At 38.1% G+C, this 19,114-nt stretch overlaps 1 protein-coding gene across 1 annotated transcript; it reads left to right on the forward strand.

The window, feature by feature from the left end:
- Positions 1 to 5,212: 5,212 nt before the first annotated feature.
- adgrl4 (adhesion G protein-coupled receptor L4) lies at positions 5,213 to 18,181 on the forward strand. Its single transcript, XM_022739355.1, has 16 exons — positions 5,213 to 5,317; positions 5,754 to 5,903; positions 8,387 to 8,536; positions 9,306 to 9,455; positions 9,936 to 10,006; positions 10,772 to 10,951; positions 11,460 to 11,643; positions 11,808 to 11,921; positions 12,071 to 12,270; positions 14,006 to 14,185; positions 15,508 to 15,711; positions 16,083 to 16,303; positions 16,901 to 16,967; positions 17,104 to 17,195; positions 17,339 to 17,507; positions 17,757 to 18,181. The coding sequence occupies exons 1-16, from the start codon at positions 5,272 to 5,274 to the stop codon at positions 17,817 to 17,819; spliced, it is 2,241 nt and encodes a 746-aa protein (XP_022595076.1). The 5' UTR covers positions 5,213 to 5,271; the 3' UTR covers positions 17,820 to 18,181.
- Positions 18,182 to 19,114: the final 933 nt, after the last annotated feature.

A 19,114-nucleotide genomic window follows, 5' to 3' on the forward strand; every position in this document is an offset into this window, starting at 1 on the left:
TGTGCATCTTTAAAACGTGATCAATTGCACTGTGGGACTGTTAGAGAAAGTCCATGCAATGAATACTACTTTTTCACAGCAGGTACTTCAACTTACTGATGGTTCTGTTGTATTCATATATCCAAGAAAGCCAGTGCGATAGTGAGCCACTATTCACAATACCAGGACCCGTAAATATAATTCAGCCATTAACAACTTTATTATTTACACATGTGGAAAGGGCCTATTGTGGGACTATATAGGGCATAAATTTCACACTCAGAACTTGGACACTCAAATAAAATAGCAGACAGTAAATATAGTATTTATACTACCATCAGCTTTACAGAGCTTTATACAGAGTTTCAGTTTAGCTGTCCATACACAACTTAGACTCTCATAGTATCATTTTCAGCCAGAGAGGGCTTGGTGTTTTCAGTGAAAAAGCTCTAACTACACTACACTACCTGTGCAGCACCTCACGGCAGACAGACACTTTTAGTGACAAGCTGAGGAATGTAGTTTTTAAGCAGCATAAGAGCCAAATATTTCCTTCAGGAATGGGACTTACATTCATCAAGTGACCTGAAACATGACTCAGAATGAATAATAATGTTTCTGTGTAACTGCTGAATGTGTAATTAAGCAACTGTTTGCTAACAAGCTGACCATATCAATTTTAAATGTGATATGTCAATACTGTGTTTACAACTTTTTTCAGCTGCCCCCATCTGCCCCATTATTAATCAGTTAATGTATGGCAAAAGTAATTATATCTTTAAATGATAGACAGTAAACATGAGCATAAGTAACTCGTTGTCTTTCAAATTCTGCTTTAAGTGGCATTAACTGGTGAAATTTATATTATATCTGACAAGGAGGTTACGTTTTCAACCATGTGTTTATTTGTCAGCATGATTATGTGAAAAATACTGAACCTATTTGAACCGAACTTGGTGGAGAGATGGGGCATGGGCCAGGGAAGAACGCATTCAATTTCAGCGAACATCACGACCATTTACTAGGAATTAGATTTTTTTTCCTATGACGTCTGGTGTATGATGTTTGACGTTGGCCTCAGTTCATTTTCTAACGGTAGTACACACTAATGTCAAGGTCTCCACAGAAAGAAACTTTCCTCCAAAAGGTAGCTGTATCTTGTTAAGAATGTTTTAAACTCACCATTTTCTAGCATAATAATGCTGGTTGCCTGCAAAGGGTCCGATCCATTTTGTCCATTGATGCTTTCCACTTCTTTCGTGGTATCTTAACACGAGACAGAAAAAGAACTGGTAAATTAAACTGGGATTACTGAACACTGTTGAGGCTTGAACTGACCCTGGCAGACACACAGTTAAAAAAAGAAAAAAGAAAGTCAAAACTCGCTAACCTGGCAACATTTAGGCTACAAAAAAACCCACCTCACATTTCTCTGTTAAGCATAACAGGTTCACTTAGTGGGACCAGAGTCACACAAGACAGTGGCATGGCGGCAAAATTCACATTCAGGTAGTGCTGTAAGTTTGGTGACAGAGGGACTACTCGTTGCAATAGCTAGCGAGTTGATGGTAAGATAGTGTAGCAGCTAGGGAAGGCTAGGGACAAGCTAGCACTCATTAGACAAGCACAACAGCTCACCATCTTTTTGCTGTTTTCTTTTTAATGGGCTGTTTAGTGACCCTAATGCTTTGCTCTCATTATTGTACATCATTTTATATAGTAAAGACTGAGTTAAAGGGGAGTGCGCTCCTTAGCCAAGCTCCTTAGCTTAATCGGAAAGAGGACAAAGTTCGTTTTTTGTCAAAATCTTACCCTAGACTCCTGTCATGTAAATTATTCCTCTTAAGAGAAGCAGTTTCTTCTTCTTCCACGGTGAGAGACAGGATAAAAGTGGTCGTAGATTTGCCAGTATGAAGAAGACTGTTCGTCATTGGACGACAGACTGACTTTGGTGTCAAAGTTCACCAAACCTGAAGTGGATGCGGATACTTCGCCCCCTGGAGTGAATCCACTGAAGATCAATTATTGTGCCACAAAATAAAAATGAAAAAAGGATTTGCAAATAAAAACAACAGTATTACATTTTGCCAATATGTATTTTGAGATCTTTTTGAATATCACATCTGTGGCCTTTTTTTTTTAAAATCAATTCAAGCCTGCAAATGTTTTAGAGTTTTAGAGTTTTAGAGTTGTGATCATACTTTATTGTTACCTTATCCAACCATGTCTGTGACGTTATGAGGAAGTTCACAAAATGAATTTACCCCCAATCAGCTTACTTGCTACTAGTGTGCTTTTGCAGGTGCTGATAGGAGTAGCCTAGAAAAAATAAGTTATTAACACAGATCTTTTATTTAGTAGTTTCTCAATAGCAACAAATGTGTCTCTAATTTCCTATCAATGGAAACTCTGCCAGGATGTTCCCTCTGTGTGAAAAGGGTAGATCCAGTTGATTAGTTGTTTTTACAGATTCTACACTTTAAGTTGTATGGCAGATTTCACAAAAGGTCATTGAATGTACAGCATTACCAAAGACATCTAGTCTTACAAATCACACAGTTTGTTCACCTTCCAATGTTAGCTAAGTTGTGTGCCATTTGTATGGTTTCTTATGCAGTAGGCCAGTGTGTATTGTCCTGGTACAGAAATTCTGCTTGTGGGGAGTTCTTGGTCTCCAAAAGTACAGTTTGAAACACCTAAGCTGACACAAATGGATTTTAAGGTTTCTTCTTTACTAGTCAGCCAAATAGCTTGTAAAAGACTTGTGAAATTGTGGTGATTTGTTGACTTTATAAGAGGATATTCTTGATCCTCTTATCTTCCCCTGACCAAATGCTGACATACAAAAATGACAAAATCTCATTTTCAACCAAAATTGAAGTTATTGCCTTTTACCCTTGCAATGCCTAACAGGTGTCTCGTTTTTTTTTTCAGTTTTAGGATTGATAATCCTTCTGAATGAAGTGTAGGCTATTTTAAGAAAAGCAGCGCCACCTATACTAAAGTGTAATATAAATGTTGCAGGGCTCTACACACACAGAGTAGTTGGCATCTCCAAACCAGAGCAGAAAGCACACTTTTGCCTTGTGTACTGAAATATTCAGGAGCTCCACGTTTATGAGACAGTTACCGCCATCTGTGTCCCAGCATTCAGTCCTCCCATCATGGCTCAACATAAGGCCAACATCAGAACAGATACGTGTGAGAAGTGTCAAAATAAATTCTCCAGTGTATTCTGTATTGCAAATCTCAATATCGCCTGAATAGCACAAACAACACTCTTCGTTTGCTTTCACACACACACACACACACACACACACACACACACACACACACACACACACACAAACCCACGCAAAATACTGGTGCAGAGTCAAAATTTCCATATCCATGAGAGAGGAAAGGAAAAGAGGAAGCATTTACACAAGACTGCCTCCACACAGTTGAAGAGATCCTTTAGGTGTCTTTTTTTTTTTTTACAATGTCATTGTGGAGCAAGCAAGCTCCTGTGAGAGCTTTACGAATTTCTCCCTAAATGAGAGATTTCCTGAGACAAAAAAGCAGAGGAGGAAGGGTGCAATCAGTCCAGGTTTGTTCTAGACAACATCACTTCCTTCCTTACCGTTAGGCAAGTGTCAGAGCGAGACATTCAGATGTGGTTTTCACTGAGCACTTTCCCAGGACAGTAATGCAGAGCAGTTCTAATGGTGTCATTCAAAGCAGCTGCCTTTCTCAGGAATAAACTGAACGCCTTGCCTAAGCAATTCACACCGCCTCCACACACTGCAATACAGTCAACAAAGAACTTATCTTCCAAGTGAATCTATTCATCAATGAATGTGTTTGTGTGCCAAAAAGTGGAAGGTAGTTTGAAAAGACCTCAGTTACACCTGAATGGCCACTTCTCTTTTTTTGACTCTTGTCACTGTTTCACATTTGAATTCACCTGTTTCCTAACTGCCACTGCCGAATACATTTTACCTTAAAACAACAATTCAGAGTGTTGATAGTCATGGGTGTGGTGGAAAAAGCAAAACTGTAAACATCTGCGCTTGAGATGAGTGGCAGTGGCTTTTAGTAAAGATGAAAAACTTTAAACTGCAACATTAGGTGCTTAACAGCTTTGGTCTGTGTTGGTTCAGTAGCCCAACAACACAATAAACGATATAAAAGCCCAGCCCTGCTCATTTCCCTCACAGAGAATGGGGTCATTAGTCCATTGCAGGTGTCAAAGTGCCAAAAATGAGATGTGTTGTTTTACCGCTTATCATCAAAGGCACACTCAGTACATAACTGCAACACAAAGGGCCTAAAAGTTTAGTTTATACACGACATGTATATACAACACAGCTATTACTTAAGTCATGCTGATAGAATTACAGTGTTTTTTTAAAGGCACTGTGCTTAGAAATGTGAACAATAACAAATATTTCATCAACTTTATAAATGGGACAGGCAATCTTTAATTGATCACTGTTTTAGAGGAAATGTGTGTAAGTCTAGACAGTTTAAAATAAAATCAGAGAAAAGACAGACTCTTTTATTCTATATGTAAAGACCAGACTTGCATCTGTGGAAATGTTTTCTTTGACTTTGTTTTCTTTAAATTCAAACAAAGTGTGAATCAAAGATACTGTGTTTGACCAGGCAAGAATTTGGTTGTTTATTGTGATATTGAAAATAGGGGTGAGTGACCCTAAATACATCAGACACTGCACTAAAGAATCTGTATCACATTATTCTGTATATAAACTGAAATTCAGAGGCCTTGTATCCCCAGTTTGCTTATAGAGAAGAATTACAGCCATTTACACCTTTGCCTGAAAAAGACTGAGATGGTCAATAGAAGACACACACAGCACTGGAATGTGTGTGTGAATTTGTGTACAGTCCTTTGCGGAAGGGAGGGGGCCGTCCTTCAGTGAAGCTAGTCGGTGTTGTTTTGGCCTGTGTTTACACAGCCTACTGTTCGTGCTCAAGTGAGAACAATGGCATTGAGGCTTCCAAAATGGCGACATGAGTCACAGTATCAACAACTCTCCAATAAAAACCTAATGCTGCTAAAACTCCTTTTATATTAGGTGTAAAGTGGGGCTGAGTGAAAAAAAACCTGTGTTGGGTTGAAGTGGTTGGTTAAGGGATCAGGCTGAATGTTTTTGAAAGCAGATTAAAGACCAAGACAGGAAGGGCCAGGTTTAGGGAAACAGGAAAACTGATGCCAGGAAATGGGTTACGTCACCAGCCAGCCCACCACAGTCTGTACTAAAAGTAAAATCCAGACTCGGCGCGAGTATGGAGTCTTTGCTCAAGTCACCAATGAAACTTGTACTTTTGACAGGTACGTGAGCTTTATCTATGCCACATCATGGCAGGTGTTTTACATGGAGACAGTAGGAGATGTGTGATTTGTTTTTATGGGGACTCCATATTAACTATGATGGGTTTGGGCTTTGTGACGGTGCCACACTTAGGCTCGATGTGATATTTGTAAATCATTTCAAGATTATAATCATTATTATATCTTGTGATTTTTTTTTTTTTCATTTACCACAGATCTTTTGTGTTGATAGTCTAAACTTGGATGTACTGTCATCACTAACGCTGCTCTTGTGAGTAGCAGCTTAATGCAGCCAGAGAAAAAGACAACATTTTTACTGGAACTACATGTGGAAAAAAAAAAGCAGCAGTGGCATCAAAAAATGGTCAGGAATATTAATGTCATGGTTTATGTTAAACTTACACCCTTTCTGTGTCTTGTGCTTGTGTCCTCGCAGCATGGCTCTCCAGTCTGATGGACCCATGCAGCCTCTCTGACATTTGTGATTCTTGTCACAAACTTGCAACATGCAAGACCATAAATGGATCGAACAACGCCTGCTTCTGTAACCATGGATATACTGGAGATGGAACAAATTTTTGCAATGGTGAATATATAAAGACACATCCACCCATATTACAGAGTATTTACTACAATGAAAGAATAAAGAAAGTGTAGTGTGTAGCTGCCATGGAAGCCTTGAATGTTTTCGCAAGCCTTTTTTTTTGTTTGTGACAAAAGCAGTAGGCCAACACATTTGTACACACATGGGTTCATTGATTATTTTTAGAGCATGGCAGTTAACTGCGCAGTGCAGAATAACTAGGAAGGAAGCCTTTAAAAATATCTCATTCAGTAGATGTGTTAAAGGCTCTTAAGATGCCTGATCATTACAACAACAGCCAGTTTTCTTTCATCAGAATTTAAAAAGGGATACACATACAGTAAATGCAATTAAAACACTATTACAATTCAGCATGTTCTGTACAGTATTACTCTTCTGCAACTGTTTGTCTCTAATCTTCTCAAATATTTTTAAGTTTTTAACCCCAAAAAATCTTACACATTCTGCAGTGGTAAAGCCAGCATGTTGCATTACTTAGTCTACAGACATAGAAGGGAAGGAACTACCTCAATCTTTTTTATGCTCAAGGAAACTTCAAATTTTCCATCAGAATTTGCTTTTAATTCTTGTGATTGAGTTTAATGATTATTTTGGCCTTTTTAAAACATGAAAACACCATAGGAGTGAGTTCAATCTGTGTAAGTAGTTTGAACAACTATATATCGACCATATTGTTTTTAGGACACAATTGGTAAACATTGTAGTGGGTTGCAACTTGCACAAATTGTATTGCCTACCACCTAGTTGGCAGTATAAGATTACAGAGAAAACACTACGATGTTAAAAATCTTTATTAATTCATTCTAATGGTCAGCACTGTTCTCAGTCAGTATTGTTTATGTTTCTGGGCTGTTTAGAATTCCTGGAACCCTTTTTGTTTCCTGACCAAACCTGATCACAATCACAGAACAGCTAACATATTTCAAGAGCCAAAAGTAAATCAGAATGTGAGTAATACAAACACTGTGGAGAATGATTTGAAAACAAAGACGCACAATGAGGTTGAGGGTTAATGGAGTTCCTTTGTTGCAGAAGATTTAAAAACAAAATTAGAAAAAGTAACGATTCGAACATACTCAAGAACAAAGTAACAAAAACCAGAAACACAGTATCTGCTACACTTCAAGATAAATCCGAGGCATCAAAGTGAATCATAAAATATGTGGGTGAAATGTTTGTGCAACTGTTATGGTTTAAGGGTCCTGTGTGTGATGGAGGTATTTCCCCTCTGGATAAAGTCACCTCCCTCATCAGAGCAGAGGATTTCCCGTCCAGGACAGCTTTTGTGCAAAAGGTGCAGAGGAGAGGAAGAGCAAAGCGTCCATCATACCTAGACAAGTGAAAACAACAGTGGAAAGTCTTACCAGGTCATTTCCAATAAACTGGGAGACCAGAGACGGAAGATGGGGTTTAAAAAAATAAAGCTGGAACAGCACTTTCTATAATGAGTGGACCAAAGCAGCATTTGCAGCAAACTGCTCTGTATATGGTGCTTTGTAAACCTGGGAAGGGAAATGAAAAATATTTGAAGTAATTTCAGTTATTTGAAATCAAATAGAGGCAAACAACCGCTCAGCAATCAGAAATGTGAATGTTAAAATTGGCATGTAAGGTGGAACAAGCCAAGGCTGTAATCAAGACTAGACCACAACTGAGTTTAATTCAGTTCAAATCAACACCAGGACCCAGGATCAGGATCAGCTTTAGGAATTCTTGGATGGAAATCTAATTGTGGAGGAAAGTTTAAGTCCACATTTGTGTCAACATGCATTCGAATCCACATTAATATTGTGTATCCACATTGCTACTTATGAAATAATCCTACCAAATCCTTGCTTCTGAATTCATGGGTAAATGCATCACAAGTCTGAGTTCTAGTTTTGGTTTCTGTTTTTGGAAAACAGATGTTAAGAAATGTTGCCACCATGAGCTAAGCATGGGTAATTTTGGTGTTTCGTGGTGTTTATCCTTTTACTCAAGCAGAAATAACTTGCACCGATTTGAGTTAAACACAAGCGATTAAGGCCCTTCTGATAGTCCAGCCATTTTACATGATGCTCAGCAGTAAAAGAGGAATAAATTAACTGTTGAAGAGGCAGAGCAGAGATTTAAATATCCTTCAGCTGCAGACCAAAATGGTATTCAGCCACAAGACTTGCAGTTTGCTGGGCGAGGAAAGATACACTTTTGATAAATGTACACTTAGAGAACACTTTACCATTATTCTAATGCAATTTATCTCTCCACCAAAAACATGAAGCTGCATGGTACAAGTTCAGGCACTTTTCTGGAGCACACTGGTCAGCTGGCCTCATCCATTGCCTCTGTTAATCACAGTAACATAAAAGCAATTGGTTAAATCTTCCACTTAGTTTTTTTTTTATTTTTTTTTTTAAAGAGGCATAAAGTTTCTTGTCTCTAGCAAATAACCCAAATAACTTCCTATCTTCATCCTCTCACCACAGATGACAACGAGTGCCAGAATGTGACTAATATCTGCGGGGAGAGGGGGACTTGCACCAACACAGCGGGCAGCTACTACTGTACATGTGTCTCTGGATACTCATCGACAGGAAACCCCAAATTCCTGCCCAACGATGGCACCGAATGCCACGGTAATATCTGATTCGCTCACTGTCTAGTATTCTTCATATCTCTCACGCGATCAGCAACATCATTTAAGCTGTACTGACGGAGGACCTCACATACAGCTGGGCAAGATGTCAAGTACATGTATAGGAGTGCGTGTGTACGTGTGTGTGTGAGGGCAGTTACCACACAGCTGTGGGGGTGTCAGGGCTACGTGTGCGTCTGTGTGTGAATTGTTTTCTCTTTCGCTGTACTGACGAGGATAAACATGTTGGAGGTGATTTTTTTCCCTCGGCCTTTCACTTCCTTCCCATCTGCTATTCTGAGAAAATCATCTGAGATCTTTTGCTCCATTTGCGCCAGAAGAACAAGACCTTTATCACAGCATAAAACTATTCCTGCAGATTTCCAACAGGGCGTAACATACCACTTAGTATAATGGAGAAGCATGTGGCTGATTTTAGACGCCGATTTATGAATATTCAGATGAGTAACATGCATGTAAGAATTGCAGTTTCTGTTCCAAAATCAATTATAAAGCATATGAAATGTAATGAGTCGAGTTTCTTATGCCAGATTCTATTTTTGTATAAAGAAAAGTCATTAACATCACTTGATCTTTCAGTAGTTTGAGGTAGAGATGGAAAGACAGATGTGTGTAAGTGTGGCACTTTCTTCAACTAGCAGTTACCAAGTTACCAGATAAAAATGTATGTGAACATAAATTTATTGATTATTTATCAAACTATCAGTTATGTTGAGAGTATGAGTAAACTCTTCATTTGCATCTTTCAGATATTGATGAATGCATGACGGTAGAGGTCTGTGGACCAAACGCACGCTGCCGTAATACCAATGGATCTTACTATTGCACCTGCGAGCGTGATTACGCCCCAACTTCAGGCGCCAAGCACTTTCATCCAGAGAGAGGAGAAAGATGTAAAGGTCGGTATGAGGATGGAGGAGTGCACACGCACACGCACACACACACACACACACAACACCACACACACACACACACACACACACACACACACACACACACACACACACACACACACACACACACACACACACACACACACACACACACACACACACACACACAGACACTAGCACTTAAATCCAAGGACATACACTTTTCTTCATCTTTTTTTTTTTTTACTGTCTCTCCTGCACATGCACACACGATGCAGAACCAGCCATTTTAAACAGAGAATCTATTATGCAACACATCAAGCAAAGGGTGCAATCTTAAATTTTCTGATGTTTGAAGTAATACTGATGACAAAGAGCCCAGGTGATGTGATGCCTGTGCTAGTTTTATGAAATTCAGACTTCACTGTGACATTCTCCACCCTGGTGAAATCATGGAAATAAACTCGGCAAGCAAAGGGCTTACATTTGGTAATTGTTGTTTTTCAGAACATCCCCAAAAATACTGCCATGACAACATCGGGTGCATCACACAGACTGTCAACAAAACACTTGAATATGTAAGTACCCCTCCTCCAAGGAAGGTGACGATGGATGTGATGACACTGCCCTCTGTTGGAGAGGAAGAAAATAAAAAGGAGCTGCAAATACATTGCACAGTAACAGGGACACAGAACACCAGCTACTAGCACCCAACTACCACCTGCAGCATAGCTCCGCCACCTACAGGCAAGAAAAGGAACAGCAGCCAATATTGAGCACAGACATGTTGATTTGCACCATCTGCAGGAAAAGAAAGTAATAGTTTGCGTAAATAAAAAATTCTTAACTCTGGATTGGTGACAATTTATACAGGCAGTTAACACAGCCTTAAACTGAGTGTTACACTCAGTTCATACATATTTAGAAAAGGTAATATTTATTTTTTATTTTTTATTTTTGCACTAAACAGCAGTTGAATAAAAGAATGAGAGAAAGAAAAACCAGAGCGCTCGCTGCCTGCAGGTGGTGCACATGTCCTGCAGCTACAACTTTTTTTTTTTTTTTTTTTACATGCAGGTGGCAAAACTTAGCTTGTGGTAAACTGGTCTAATCTCCAAACAGCCTCCCTTTTATGGGAAATCTCCAACTTGCTAAATATGAATGTGCACGTGTGAATTTGTGAGTGAGCTGCATACCATTTCCATCATTAGTCATTACCATTAGTGTTAGTGCAAAGTTTGGTCATTTCACAGTCAAGATCCAACAAAAATAAAGGGTTAGTGAATTCTCTTGTTCTTTGAAAAATGCTTGAATACAAATGCTTTCCCCCCCCCACGTGCTAGATGAGCAACCTCACGGAGCCCCAGAGTCTACTGAAGGAAATTGCCAAGCAGACGTCCGGCGAACTCACCTCAGTGGAAGTGATTGCATATGTTGAGGCCTTGTGTCGCTCCACATCAACACTGGCTGCAGGAGAAAAGGATTATACTGTCAAACCATCAGTCATCAACTCCACTCTTTCAGTAATCTTTGTTTACCATTCTTGTTTCTCAGTCAGCATCTGGAGTTCATGCCTGAAATGCGGTTATGCTTTGAACTGGTTTAGGAAAAAGAAGAAAAAAAAATTGTATCGCACACAAGTCCAGTTCCTTCTTATCATGTGCTGCACAGTTTAGAGACTTCAGAGCTTTTTTTTTTTTTGACTGAAGCTGCAAGTGTAGTGCAGCTTTTTAAAGAGCGATGACCTATCCTACAAGTTAACAGTAAAGGGATACAGCATGTCTTATAGGTTACTACATGCACTAAAATACAAACATTCCAGATGCTTTAAAATGAAAAACTGTAAAGAAAACACGTGTTACAGATGCCAGATTACATCCCGTAATTAATGTAAGGTCAAACGAGCCAAGCCTGAAAAAACATAATGTTCTAACCATACAGTACCTAATTGAAAACATATTGCAGTACAAGGATACATTGCATCACATTCTATTATGAACATGTCTCACTTAAAAAGCCTGTTTTCAACAGAGATTAGTGAATGCAGTAAACAACCTGGTGGAGAAGGATGAACTAATGGCTTGGAGCAGAATAAAGGAAGAGCGTCGGGAACATACCATCACCAAGCTGCTGCATGCTGTTGAAGAAAGTGCTCTGACATTGGCCAACAACTACAAAACTCCAGCTGAGCTCGAAATCAAAGCTAGTGAAATGGGTGAGATAATTATTAACACAGAGAGCTCTCACCGACACTCAAATTATATTAAATTGTCCTGCCATTTATCCCCACCTGTGTGCAGAGAAGGGGGTTTTGGATAATTGTCATTTTCATACTTTTAATTTCCTGATATCCCTGACTTATTTTATCCTCAACCACAGAATTGAAACTCTTCACCTTTGATGCTCGTCACTCAAAAGCCAAACTGTCTGCTTCCATGGGAGGGGATCATATAAATCTGACTCCAAGGCTGAGACCAGATGAGGACAGAAATGGTAAGAACACAAAGAAAATCATGATGTGAAATGATTTGTATTTGGATATGTTTATCTACTGGCGATTAGAAATATTATAAGTTTGACTCCCTCCTGCCTTTGTTCAACTTTTTTTTTTTCTTTTCTTTTTTTTTTTTTTTGCTCATCAGGAAGTGTGTCAGTGGTGTTTGTGCGATATGACAGCATCGGTGACATCCTGAAGCCGAGCAGCGACCCAGGTGTCACTGACTACTCGCGGTATGCAGAAACAGGGGAAATCACTGTCAACTCCCCTGTCATAGCAGCAGCCGTCAAACCTGCTGACGTTTACCAACTTGACCATGTCACCTTCACTCTGAGACACAATAAGGTAAAGACTACACAGAGTGCTGAGGCTGGCTACATTGTTTTTTTTTCTTCTTCTTTTTTTTTTTTAGTATTTTCTTGAAAAACGTGATCTTTGTTTTTCCCTCTTATTCAGTGTAGAGAGACATTTGCTGAAACAAGCACAGGTGCATACTAGAGAATATGAATAATCTCACTCTGGCAGACTTTATTTCCGGATTTATTAAGAGCAATTCATATTATCTAATTTTTACCTCTTTTTTTAATTTTAAAAGATGTTTTCCGGTTGTTTGACAAACCTGAGCAAAATCTAGGAGACATTTCCTTCACTTCTCTGCTACTTTAAACTCACTACTTCCTTTTCTTCCTCATATCTGATTCATTTACCAACATTAGTTTCCAATAAGATCTTGTTCCACTTGAAACATCAATATTCCAACATACTGTATATATCCTTGTCAGACTGGAGCCATCACTGCGTTCACTTCCTTATTCCCACACTGACTCTGGCAGTAATTTGATAACTGCCAGAGTTTCCATTAAAGTCAGATTTAAACAAACTCACACAGGAGGAGTAGTCAGTGCTTTGTGTAAAGTTTTATGAAATTTGAAGATTTCGCTTCATGTATTTCTGCGATGACCTCTCAGTCAGAGGGAAATGGTAGAGGAAAGGTGAATAGATGATGGAGCAATGTGGGTGATGAGGGAAATAACCCTAAAAGTTAATGTACTGGTATTTTCTTTTTAGATAATGAAAATGTATGAGAGAGGGAAATCATTATTTTTGTTGGACCCTTGAGGTTTAAGATGAACAAAGGAGGTGTTGATTTATGTTGAGCAGTGAAAATTCTTACTAAACTGCCTTTAAAGAGCAACAATCAATAATTTGGGCTCCATTTTCATGCAGACACTTTCTGCTATGGAAGTAGTATTTTCCTGTGACACACTGGGTTTTTTTCTTGTCTGCACCTGCTCAGTATTTATTTTTTTATTATTTATTTATTTATTTATTTTTGACAGACTCTGCACACATATCATTCTGTGATTCAAGGGGGCTACATACAAATCTAATGGAATGTAAACTAGATTTAAGAAATGAATGTCTTTCTAAGACAGTCTGATGAAGACAAAACACTCCACCACATTTTTATTTTATTTCTTCATGACAATGTTAATTAGTTTTATTAGTTGTGACATGGATGAAGGTAATTTAAGTAAAATTGCACATAATAATTTATGGAAAATACGTTGAGCTCAGCTTAATGTTAATATGAATTTTAATGATGAACATTTGCCCTTTGCAGAATATTTGAATTACTGTATATTTGTAGATCCTGATAGAATTTCTCTCCCAAGAAAATACAGAGAGTCAGCTGCCACTGCTTTGGTACTTTGCACAGTGCACTATTGATTTTGAGTCACACATGATAATTACCTGATTTTTTATTTTTCTAACTGTGAGTCAAAAAGTTGTGACATGTTTTCAAATAGAACATAAATTAGAAAAGCCAATAGACAACACAACATTAACGAGAGGACCCATGAAAGTGATAACAAAAGTAACGGCAATGAATTCATGAATTACAAAGTCAAACTTTAGATGGACTATAATTAACTTTCACTACAACTTTGATGAGGCCTGCAAAATCTGTTTTTAAACCCCTGGCGATGTGCTATCACAAAGCAGCGCAGCGCAAAAACTAATAAAAACAGAGGCATCCACAGTTAACGGTGCCTTTGCTCCTCTCTATCCCCTGAAGACCGTAGACACTAAAGCTGATGTGACGAAGTGCGCCTTCTGGGAGTACGAGCCGGACAGCCTGCAGGGCCACTGGGCCACTCACGGCTGCAAGACCGTCCACGTCACCAGCAACACAACCACCTGCTCCTGCAATCACCTCACACACTTCGCCATCCTCATGTCCTCTGGGCGAGCCAATGTGAGTGGTCATACATTAAAAAGTAACTATAACAGCAAAGGTATTTCCTCTTTTTTTTTTTTCATTTCAGAGCTTTGAATTATTTATTGAAATGATTTCAGGAAAAAGGTCAGTCATGGTGAGCAAATTTCCTTACAACCTCACATCTGGATTCTGCAAGTATTTTCAGTGGTTCATTGACTGTTCTAATTTCTATCTTTTTGCATTTTGATCTAAGACTGACTGTATCTTTTTTTTTTCTTTTTTCTTTTTTTTTTATAAATCCATTGTTTGATGGGCAAACAGTAAATCTAAAAAAGTTTCCACTGCTTAAAGTGAGAGGTTTTCAGAAAAAAATGTTTTTGTTATTGTTTAATATGTTATATATTCTTTTTTGTGTTTAGAACACTGTTCTATGAAAGGAATGATCCAAGACAACTTTTCATTAACTAAGAAAAACAGCCCCATTTCAGCATTGTGACAAATCATATGTCAGATAATCTTTAAGAGATTTCAAAGCGTTTCTTTGCCTTGGGATCATTTTCTCAATCCATAAAGGTCAATTTAATCTTTCGGTTTGTCTGAAAAAATTCAAGATAACATATCTGAAAATACATGGCTCTATTTTTATATGATTATACCTAAAATAGAATGAATGTCCCTATCTACTGTATGTAGTTCACCTTTATTTAAATTCAACATGAGACGTACATCTTTGTGCACTTGTGTTCTGCCAATACAGGATTTTGAATGTTCATACCAATATTTTGTGTTGATGTAGCTGATTGATAACATTAAATAAAATATACAAACTCCCAATTATGAAGTTCCACTTACAATAATATTATTGATAGGTTTTGAGGCATTTCATGCAACAAAACTTTGTTTCCACTGAAACTAAAAGACTGAAACTCATATTGAATGGCAAAATAACTCTTTAATAACTTTCAAAGATACACTCGCAATTTTTTTCGCAGCGCTCAACAGTACAACCTCCACCACTTACTTTTAAATCAATACATGAGCTTGGGGGAAATTTTGAGATTTGGGAGCACTGCTTCAAAAAAAATCAGGGAGTATATTTGTAAATTAAGAATGAATTTGCCAAAACAAGAAAATACATCAAACAATTAAGTTAATTAAGATGAATCACGCAAAAATAAAAATGTTTTTGTCACCCTTTTTTAATCTAATAACAATTATGACTTGCTGATGATATCTGACCAGAATTGGCCCAGTGTGTTTGCGAGCCAACATACTGGAGCAACCCCAGCAGGACAAACTCCAACTTTAGTGTGGCATGAACTGTGAATGAAACACCTCCCTTTCCATTTGCTTCTCAGCTGGTGGCCCACTATACCATCCTGACCCGCATCACCCAGCTGGGGATGATCATCTCCCTCATCTGTCTGTCCATGTGCATCTTCACCTTCTGGTTCCTAAGTGAGATCCAGAGCACCAGAACCACCATCCACAAGAACCTGTGCTGCAGCCTCTTCATGGCCGAGTTCATCTTCCTGGTGGGGATCTACATGAACACACATAAGGTGAGCTCTGGATGTACTCGAACCCAGTGAAACAAAGGAAAACCTCCTGTTTGTGTGTGTGTGTGTGTGTGTGTGTGTGTGTGTGTGTTGACCTGACCCACTGTTGTGACATTTCATTGATTAAAAATGCTCCTCATTTAAATTGTAAGTACATAAGTGGTGTTCAGTCAGTTAGTATGTTAGCAAATGCTTAAAAGATACATCATAACAACATCTCATAAATCAGGGCAAAGAAACAAAGATGTACCACAGCAAGTGCAAATGATCATTTCTACATATTAGAGCAAAAATAACTGTAATTTTACACATCATAAAATTATGAATTCCCTGTTTCTCACTTCCTCTCTCTTCTCTTGTCTGTTTCTTGGCAGCTTTTCTGCTCTGTTATTGCAGGGCTGCTGCACTATTTCTTCCTCGCGGCCTTTGCCTGGATGTGTATCGAGGGCATCCATCTGTACTTAATAGTTGTTGGCGTCATCTACAACAAAGGCTTCCTGCACCGTAACTTTTACATCTTTGGCTATGGAAGCCCAGCGGTGGTGGTGGCCATCTCAGCAACGTTAGGCTCTAGGTATTATGGAACGGATAAAGTGTAAGTACAAAAGAATTGAATTTTTTTTTTTTTTTTTTTGTACGTAAAGGTGGGAAGACAAATGCTTCTACTAAGACCTTTTTAAACTCATTCAGCATTTTTCAGGGAGGAAAGATAAACAAATTGCATTAATTATAAATACAAGGGGACAGAGATTAAATTTGGCCTGCAGGGGCATGGAGGAAGTTGAAGTAGCTTAGATTGCCTGGTAGAAAGTAAGTTATTAACCAAATTAAAAGAAAGTCTGAAAGGTTTTGTGTACCATGGAGAGCTGGAATAGAAATCTATAAATAAAAGTGAGCATGTTGTTTATTAATGGAAAATACTATTAAAAGACTGAAGTTATGAGAAAAAAAGAAGTGCTCATTGTTCATTACTGTGTGAAGAGGTCGCTTTTCCAAACAATTGTTTTGAACTTGTAGGATCAGATGTAGTAGCTCATACGCTATTGTCATAATTAGCTATTAGACTAAAACGATAGAAGGTATTGCTTCTGCAGGAGGAGGTATTATTGCAATAACAAGATATTAAAACACACTCAGTCAATGTGAAAATGAATTATTAGATAAAATAAGAGTTTGTGTGTTTGTATTCTAGGTGTTGGCTGAGCACAGAAAACCACTTCATATGGAGTTTCATTGGGCCTGCGTGTTTGATCATTCTGGTGAGATCAGATTTCTTTGTAACATACTAAAAATGACTGAATTAATTGAATCCACCAAACAGGGATTGTTTCAAAGATAAATATTCATTTGATCGTGTTTGTTTGTCATGTTTGTTTTGGTCGGTCTCCACTAAAGGTTAATCTCTTGGCTTTTGGAGTAATCATCTACAAAGTGTACCGGCATACTGCTGTGAAAAAGCCTGAAATCAGCCACTATGAAAACATCAGGTAGGATTATCTGTGCTCGTGTTGAATAGGTCAAAGGAATATTGAAAATCAAGCCGTAAATTCCTTATCTGTTGGATTATTCTGGTATCGTGTGGTGTCACATTACTTCCACACTCTGTTGAAGTCAGTTTGATCACCCTCAGGTCCTGTGCCCGCGGTGCCTTGGCCCTGCTGTTCGTGCTGGGAGCCACCTGGACCTTTGGAGTGCTGCACATCCTCTACGAGACCACCCTCACCGCCTATCTGTTCACCATCACCAATGCTTTCCAGGGCATGTTCATCTTCATCTTCCTCTGTGTGCTGTCCAGAAAGGTAGGAGACATGGTTGGGCTTCTCTTCGTATTATTTTAAGATTTATTTATTTATTCAACAAATATTCTGTGACTGTTTTTGGTTAGTGAGCTTTTCAGATCAAGATAGTCGGATTTATGTTATATTATATTATTTTATATTATGTTATGTTATGTTATGTTATGTTATGTTATGTTATGTTATGTTATGTTATGTTACGTTATGTTAAGTTAAGTTAAGTTATGTTATGTTATGTGCTTTTTGTTCCAGATTCAGGAGGAGTACTACAGGCTTTTCAAAAACGTGCCATGTTGTTTTGAATGCCTGAGATGAATTAATGCAGCCAAAGCCTGATCATCTGCACTTGTACAATAATAGTCAACACTACAGCTTTGCAATATCCTGTGACTCATGCTTTCATTTTTGGAAAATGCCGTGGGAGGAATTGTTGAGTACAGATGTCTAATAAACGAGAACACGTAGCACTTGTAATTTCTAAACCTCTTGTTTCTCTTTTAAAAGACTCAAATCATCTATACGTCATGTTTGTGTTATATTCAGGAGCTTTCTGTACAATACAACTGTATCTAACGTTTCACAAAAGACATTCTTCTGAGGGTGACACTGGAATCAAAATGTTTTGTAAGTTTTCAGTTTAAGTTAATACATCTTCAATTACACTAAAAAAAAAAAACCCACACACAGTCTGTTGTCTTTGTTCCCTTCTTGTGTTTGAAATTGATTTGTAAATTATTAAAATGAATGTGGCAAACCAACACAAATCTCTGCTGCTCAATTCTTTTATGTGCTAAATCAATGGTCTTGTTTAATGCATCATTTCACTCTCTTTCTGAACAACCATGTGTACAGTGAATTAAAAATGAATTGCTGTGAGGCCTGTGTCCATCCTCTGGTACATGGCAGCCAGTAGGTAGGCCAACAGCTCCATCTACTGGACACAATGAGGAACTCTCTCTCCACTGTGATCAGACAAACGCTCCTCTCTGTGAATCTTCATATGTTTGTTTGTAGCTTGCTGGTCCATGGGAGCTGTGTTGTAGGTTTTTTGTTGTTGTTGTTCCAAACAAGCTGTCACCTGTGAATTATAATGTGTTTAACAAGCATCTGATAACCTCTAGTGTTATAAAGGCAAAGATGGCAAAGATGGCCGAAACCAACCAACTAACCAATAACCATTAAATTGGTTATCTTTGTTATTTTTGAACGAATGAATGAATGGAGATGAGGGACTGATAAACTGCACTGATCATATTATCCACTCTTCTTTTACTGAATATATCTCAACCTTGCATCCTTTTAGACTAACCTTCTTCTATGTTTTTTTGTGTACTAATGTCTCATACTATATGCCCGTGCACAGAAGCTTATGTTCTGTTATCATATCATGTCTTATTTTATCTTTATCTCGTCTTTATCTTAGCTTAACACTTATTTAGTCTAAATTCTGTGCAATAATTTGTCTGATTTTTTTTTACACAGATATTCTTTTCCTTATTTTCATATTTTAGTGTATTTTGTGAAAAATTAAGTCTCAGTGTTGACTGTTTTTCACCTTCTTTGAATTTCTTCAGCAAAATTTACAACTAGAACTACAACTCAACGGGTCT

This window comes from Seriola dumerili, unplaced genomic scaffold (assembly GCF_002260705.1).
Source record: "Seriola dumerili isolate Sdu_G_001 unplaced genomic scaffold, Sdu_1.0 BDQW01000002.1, whole genome shotgun sequence".
NCBI classification, from domain to species: domain Eukaryota; kingdom Metazoa; phylum Chordata; class Actinopteri; order Carangiformes; family Carangidae; genus Seriola; species Seriola dumerili.